Here is a 7,699-nt window from a genome sequence, read left to right on the forward strand (position 1 = left end):
TTGTACTTGATTACAATTTTAATAAAGTAAGAGTACTTCTACTTGAGTATGATATATCCAGCGATGACAAGTAACGAAGTACTAATACTCTGTTACAGTACTCAAGAAAAGAACAGATAGTACAAAAAAACTACTTGAGTATTTAGTTTTTTGGCGACGTTGAACCTTTACTAATTTTTTTTAAACAAATATATGTACTTTCTACTTCTTACATTTTAAAAATGAGCTTGTTACTTTTAAGACCTTCAAAGATGAGGTCATGATGCAAAAAGACAAACCAACAATCGCAAAACAGGAGGAGAAGCTAGTCCTAACTCACAGCTGCTCTGGGGTTTATTGAGCATTTGCACTTTTTTTTTTCTTCAATTGTATTATTATGGGTGCTAAATTATCCAGGTGTCTAAAGGTAACAGATTTAAATTGTTTCTATGCACCAGTATTCTACAAGTTCTTTGAAAATTATATATATATATGGAATTTGCTGGTTTGAAAACCCTGTCCTATTATTGAAGGGACATTTGTTTTACTTTTTTACTTGTGAACATTTAGTAGCATGTACTTTCACTCAAGTAATATTTTTATTAGAGTCCTTTCCTTACTTGAGTACTGAAGACTAGTACTTTTCCACATCTGGATAATATATCAGTACTTTTTATACTTCTGTATTTAAGTGCGCAGATGTACTGTTCTCAACGTGCTGCGTCTCTACTCCGCACATTACGGTAAGGCGGTCAGACAAACAAAGCCACAGCCCAGTCCTAGCTCGCAACAGTGACGTCAGCGCGCCGTGTGCTCGCAGCGGCGCTCTGTGATTGGCTGAGAGGCGAGGCTAAAGTGTGCAGTACTGTGCAAAGAACACACGGAGAACAACAACAAGCACAGCTGCGGCTGCATGAGGCTCAAAAAAGCACCACTTTGGACTTTTTGAGCTTCTCTTCGTCACGACTGCGGGTAAGAAGTCCTGTTTGTGTCTCTTTTTTCTGCTTGCGGCGGACAGCGTTGGCTGGTTATTGAGCGCCGCAGCTTCCGCCCAGTACGAAGTTTCTTCTTTTGTCCTCTTTGAGCCAACAACAAACAACGCGCAGGGCTAATCGGCGCTGACCGGCACCACCATGGCGGTAACGGACAGTACTGACTGATAATGACATGTTGTCCAAACGGGACTGTTATCTGGTCGGCTGTCAGGCTGAAATACCTTTGGACTGGTTGATATTTCACAGATAGGATAGGATAGGCTAGGCTGCTGGGTGTGTTGGACAGGTGGACGCACCACCACCACATAATAGATGATGCCATTTTGTGAGTCTTGTTAAACTATTAATGTACTTAAAAGTATTAGCACAAATGTCTAATTGTCACTTTTGCTTGTAAGTAAAACGTAAAGATGAGTTTGTGATGTGCATGTTTATTATTAGTTTACCCAGACAGGTCAAACCAGGCCAGGGCACATGAATGAGCCGTTAACTGCCCTCATTAACCCGACTCAGCACTAAATGCTGTCACTTAGAGCTTTACCTCTAATGCTTGTTTATTGTTTCATGTTGTTTTTTTTGTTTTTTTATTCTTTTCCAGATGTCAAAATGGCAGCCAACTTCTCTATTTCAGACAGCGAGTCAGATCCATCAGAGGAGGTAGAGGAAGAAGATAACCCAACACGAAAGCATCGGATTCCTTTACACCTCAGCCTCAACCTGCCTGACTTCGGACTAACAGGTATGTATTATATAAACACTGGGATGAAAAGGGAAAAGATTTGTAAAGTTTGATGTTTGTACTTTTTAAGCATCCTTGTTCTGAATTTTCCAGATAGGCTACAACAGGGGTGTCAAACTTAGTTTAGTTCAGGGGCCAAATACGGAGCAGTTTGATTTCAAGGGCCACAGATTTTATGCGGGAAAGGGAGTTATTTCATCATTATTGTGGAGAGGTGTCCCGATCCAATATTGATATCGGCATTTTATCGGACTGCATCTAAAATCTCCGATACAATGAGGCAAAAAAGTATTTAGTCAGCCACCAATTGTGCAAGTTCTCCCACTTAAAAAGATGAGATGCCTGTATATTTATTCATAGGTATACCTCAACTATGAGAGACAAAATGAGAAAAAAAATCCAGAAAATCATATTGTAGGATTTTTAATGAATTTATTTGCAAATGATGGTGGAAAATAAGTATTTGGTCCTTGGTCGGCATTGACAGAAGTGAAATGTTTTCTGTAAGTCTTCACAAGGTTTTCACACTCTGTTGCTGGTATTTTGGCCCATTCCTCCATGTCGATTTCCTCTAGAGCAGTGATGTTTTGGGGCTGTCGCTGGGCAACGCGGACTTTCAAGCCCCTCCAAAGATTTTCTATGGGGTTGAGATCTGGAGACTGGCTAGGCCACTCCAGGACCTTGAAATGCTTCTTACGAAGCCACTCCTTCGTTGCTCAGGCAGTGTGTTTGGGATCATTGTTGTGTTGAAAGACCCAGCCACGCTTCATCTTCAATATCCTTGCTGATGGAAGGAGGTTTTCACTCAAAATCTCACTATACATGGCCCCATTCATTCTTTCCTTTACAGCCCCAAAGTATGATGTTACCACCCCCATGCTTTACAGTAGGTATGGTGTTCTTTCTCCTCCAAACACAACGAGTTGAGTTTTTACCAAAAAGTTCTATTTTGGTTTCATCTGACCATATGACATTCAGAATGGATGCTCCAAAGGGCCGAATTTGGCCCGAGAGCCTTGAGTTTGACACTTAGGCTACAAAGTTTACACACGGAAGTTGATGCTAATGTTTTTCCCTCCGTTAAGATGGTCAAATTGTTGCCAGCGTTTATTTAATTATCTGTTAACAGGATTATGTCAAAAGTACTTAATGGATTTTGACACGATTTTAACCAAAGATAGACCCCAAGACAGTTTTTTTTTTCTCAACCTTGAGGTCTCAAACAACAGTACTGTATTTTGTACTTTTTAAAATATGATTTCGTAAAAAAAATATATATATATCTGAGCTGTTGCAGCTTGTCACTTTGTGCACTAATCCTGTATATATATATATATGGAAAAAAAAACATGATCAAAAACTAATTTTAGAGAAAAAAAATGGGTTTGCCTGAAATTTGTGATTTGAAAAAAGGCCACGACCCGAAAAAGGTTTGGAACCACGGCACTAAAACATGGAAGATTAGATAAAAATTGAAATTTTGAAGGGGATCTGGATCAAAATAATTAAAAAGAAATCAGCATTGGCTAAACTTAAAAAAATTCACATCTCATTTCGCAATTTACCAATTTTTATGAAATTTTACTTATGTGGATTGGTTCCTCAATTACTCCAGAGTGTTATCTGGACCTGATCCGGATTGCTCATTTCATCCCAATTTTTTTTTATTTTTTTTCCCCACAAAAATGGGTCCATACACTTGGACCTGCATTTCTTCCAAGTCTTTAAAGTGTGAATGATCATGGTACCATGATCAGGATCACTGACTCACAATCAATATCTGACAAAGACAATATTTAGCACTTGGTGGTGGTTTTTACTCTTGCTATTGAAATAAAATGCATCCAAATTTTAATAAAATTCTCTCTGTTGTATAACAAATTCCTCTAACCTTCTCCTCTCCAATGCAGGACCTGGTCGTATTAGGGTCAACTCCGAGTCCGTGTCCTCCACTGTCTCCAGAGATGAGGAAGAGGTGGGTACGCCTACCGACGGTGCTCCATTCAGAGGGCGCTCGAAGTCAGCTCCCCCTTCCCTGTGGGCAGCGAAGAAATACGGCCAGCGGCTAAGAAGGATGAGTGATGAATTCGACAGTCTGCTGGATAAAGGGGTGAGAATGAGCCGAAAAGTAAGAATAATTGAATCAACCTTGAATAAAAATGAAAACTTACCTTTTACAGGAAATGAGGAAGGTGAGGAGTGCAGGGAGCACGAAGCAGATGCACCACTCTAAAAGCTGGTGGAGCTACCTCTTTAGTCACCAGGAAATGGAAGGAGAGAACAACCACCACGACGGCCACACCCCCGAGCGCACAGAATAGCTACTTGTTGGAAGGATTTGGTCCCTGAGAAGTGAAGGATTGCGATTTAAGAAGATGGCATCGGTGAAGCCAGAACTATCAGGATCACAAAGAAAGATGTGACCGCGACAGAAGACGAAAGGTCGGCTGAAACTAAATGTAGACGGAATTTTTACTACCACTCAAATTTTGGATACACATTTTTTTTTTATACATCGATTAAGATATTCAGGCATTTTGTGTGTGCGTGTGTGTTTTTGTGTTCATTGTGATGTCATGATGAATATTATTGTGCAGCCCACTGTGTAACGGGAAGTCGTATAAAGAGATGAGTTATACAGAGAATAAAAGCAGGAAAACAAAGGATTTTTTGAACAAATATTAAAACACAATACGTTTTTCCATTCATCAACTGTAGAAGTAACCACTCAACTAAATGACACAACTTCCTAATTCTCTCACACAACAACACTATGCAATAATATGCAGTAGATGGAGAGAAAACAGAGCTACGATTCAAACACTTGGCTCTATTTTTGAATGCTGTAAAGAACCTCTCCTCCTGAAATCACCTGCAGCTTATTTTCTAAATTCTTTGTATATGACAACCTCTGATGGTTGTGTGCCAAACCTATCAGCAGGTGTCTGGAGGAAGGTTCAATCCAGTCCACTTTATCAACTGTAGTCAACCAACCTGAACCGTTTTTAAATGTCAAAGGAACAATCTTGTAAAAAGACAATCTCTAGTAAAAGCAGAAATAGCTTAAAGCAAATGACAATAAACATACATTTAAAAAAAAAAAAAAAAAAGCACAAACTATTCTATGAATTTATCTTTATTAGGGGCGTGAAATTAAATTAGAATTTTACCTGTAAATATTTTTGGTAATTTCTTAAGAGGCGGGGGGTGGTGGTGGGGGGGGGGGGGGGTTATTATAGTACACAAAGTGCATCAGCGAGAGGTTTTAATGCTGTTTTATAGGCTTGGCCGACTGAGCAATAGGCAGTGAACAATCTATGGCTTGTTGTGATCAATGTGCTGACTCTAAAGAAATGGGATGGAATGAATGCGGAGGGGAAAAAATCAAAGAGTTTGGGGGCACATTTGAGGGGGAAACTCACCTTCCGTTCTGGTCAGGTATATGAAAGAGAACCTGTTTATATGTTCGCTGTAAGTTTTGCATCGGGATGTGTCTAATATGGTTCATAAATGTAACTCACCTTTACTGGTCTGATGCTAGATTTGATATCTCCATTCTACTCAACTTTTTAAGGATTTCTTCTCGGCACATGCAAAGCACTATACGATCTTTTATGAGGTTTCTATTCTATTGTTTTCTACAATATGGCGAGGAAGATGAAGATACCTGTGGGTTGTTTAATGTGCGATTGTTGAAGACAATTATAGGTTCGTTCTACTCATGTCTTCATTCTCTTCCTCGGGATTTTTGGGGGCATATTGTGAAGTGCTGGAATTGTCTTTAAAAATGTTTTAATATTTTATATGCACTCACTCTTAATCAGAATATATCGGAGCAGGCTTGGGGTCAGTTACAGTGACTGGCATTTCTTCTCAATTGCAATTGTCAATCACAAGGATGATTTCAACTGCTAAAGTTTAATTACAATTACAGAGCCTGAAATAAATGCAATTCTTTTCTTATTTTTTTGTGCCTACTGTGAATACAATTTTAACGCAACATTTAAATTTCAAACTAAATATGTTATGATTTTTTTTTTTTTCCTCCTATTGCATGATAGCTTGGGATCAAGCATCCCAAACTACAACCAAACATATTTAATTTCTCTACAACCAGGCCTTGAAAATACCACAAAGCGCATCATTGTAATATACTAAAAAAGAGAGAATTTACTCAACTTTGAATGCTTCACACGTCATCATTTTTTTTTTAAATAAAATTTTTTAAAAAAGCTTACACAATTGGGTCCAAAAATATTTTTACAGGCACATCTAAAAAATATGACTTTAAGATTAATTTAATAAATTAACTTGAGATTTTCCCCCATTTTACGTGTAATTAAATTGTATTTTATTTTTTTAAGTCAATTATTTGTGAACTCAATGATGATTATATTGCAACTGTTCTTTTTTTTTTTTTTTTTTTTAATTATAATTATATTTACTCTGCAATTGTAATGATCAATTTAATTTCTAATTGATCCCAAGCCTGATAGCGGACAATCTGAATGGTGCTGTAACACACAATGAGCCAGCTAAACCCACTGATCGTTTAATCTCTCAGGAGTGACTACACTGTTATCATCAGATTTTTAAAAGACATTAACTAAAGAGATTAAGCAGAAGCTTTTTAAGTCGTAGTAAATACAGTAGTGGTTTCGCACTGAAACGCGTAGTTAATTAGGTGACGGAGTATGTGCTGAGAGTCAGATATGAATGCTTTACTCAAATAAACCTCAGATGAAACATGAGTGTGTGTTTTTAAACTGCCTTCAACATGCTGTAACCTGTGATGTGGCAGCACTTAGCCAGCCTTCTGTCTGTCTGTTTATATCCGCCTTATACTCTCACTGCTCGCCGTCCTGCGTCATTCTCAACAAGAAGCACAATTTACTGCTGGTGCGGTTTACTGTCATGACTGTGTGAGGAAAGCATTAAGACGAGGACGACGCGCGAGGAGGTCATGCTTTTGCATGTGTACGGCAGTAGTGAACACACCCAAGAGGAACAACCTGTTTGGGCACTCGGAGTTTCAACTGTTCTTAGTATTACTTGAATATGGAGATGTCGGGAGATAAGTGAATTTCTAATTATTATTTTTTTTCCATTTTATTGTCTTAATTCAGGTTTTTTTTTTTATTGACTTTTGTAAATGTATTTTCTCTACAGCTGTGAAACTTCTTGTATACGCTGTCCTAAATAAACAACAAACAAAAAAACTAAAGAGTGGTTTAAGAGATTGTCTTATGTATAATATTTGTAACAGGCTTTATTGAATTTATACATGTTGGATTTACAAGAAGAAAAAACAAGCTTTTTTTTTCCAACAAAATATTTAGGTTAATGCTGGAAACAGGTTCATGTATGGTTATGGTTAATGCATTCTACTTATGATAGCAGGGTATTTATTAACTATCATACGTGCTCAGCAAACGCAATGTTTTCTTCAGTTACTATGGGGATTTTTTTTCCATACACCAGAGTCCCATAGGTGATGACATTATCACAAGCGAAGGCACGCAGCAAAAAGACAGTGAGTCATCCGACAGGCTGGCAACAATAGAAATAATCATATCCAAAGTCCAACTCTGGCTCAATCTCTGTTTTTCATTTAATAAAAAGCCTCATACATGATCCCATTGGTGTTGTCAGTTACTTCTATTTAAAGCTGCTGGAGACAAACATTTTTTATCAGATAAAGACGGACATAAATCAAAGATAATGTGCTCATAAAAGAAAGATGTAAAAGGTTGAAATTGCCACTGGAACGTTAGTTCTCATCTCCACTGTAAACATTCTGAAAATGTAAATTAGAGAGCGTTTACAGAGATGATCAAAACAAACATTCGAGTGGCATTTTCAACTTTGGAATCCTCTTTTTTTTTTTTTTTTTAGCAATTCATCTTTAATACATTGATTCGTGAGGCCTCCCATACTATGGCTGTGTACAGTACAGACCCTTTTCAAAAAAATAGCATATCATGGA

General features: G+C 37.8%; 2 protein-coding genes across 5 annotated transcripts in view; one reads left to right on the forward strand and one right to left on the reverse strand.

Moving 5' to 3' along the window:
* slc8a4b (solute carrier family 8 member 4b) overlaps nt 1-3,879 on the reverse strand; it is a 161,125-nt gene extending 157,246 nt beyond the window's left edge. For all 3 annotated transcript variants that reach the window (XM_028473878.1, XM_028473875.1, XM_028473876.1), the window contains exon 1: nt 3,605-3,879. The gene's annotated coding sequence lies outside the window, so the exon portion shown is untranslated. The remainder of the gene's footprint in view (nt 1-3,604) is intronic.
* badb (BCL2 associated agonist of cell death b) lies at nt 815-6,932 on the forward strand. Of its 2 annotated transcripts, none has more exons than XM_028473880.1 (4): nt 815-951; nt 1,573-1,713; nt 3,624-3,823; nt 3,894-6,932. In XM_028473880.1, exons 2-4 carry the CDS (start codon nt 1,581-1,583, stop codon nt 4,032-4,034), a joined length of 474 nt encoding a protein of 157 aa, XP_028329681.1. In that variant the 5' UTR covers nt 815-951; nt 1,573-1,580; the 3' UTR covers nt 4,035-6,932. The 2 variants fall into 2 exon arrangements, with proteins under 2 accessions (XP_028329681.1, XP_028329680.1); XM_028473879.1 differs by lacking the exon at nt 815-951 and adding an exon at nt 1,037-1,299.
* Nucleotides 6,933-7,699: the final 767 nt, after the last annotated feature.

The sequence above is a fragment of the Gouania willdenowi genome, chromosome 18, assembly GCF_900634775.1.
Source record: "Gouania willdenowi chromosome 18, fGouWil2.1, whole genome shotgun sequence".
Taxonomy (NCBI): domain Eukaryota; kingdom Metazoa; phylum Chordata; class Actinopteri; order Blenniiformes; family Gobiesocidae; genus Gouania; species Gouania willdenowi.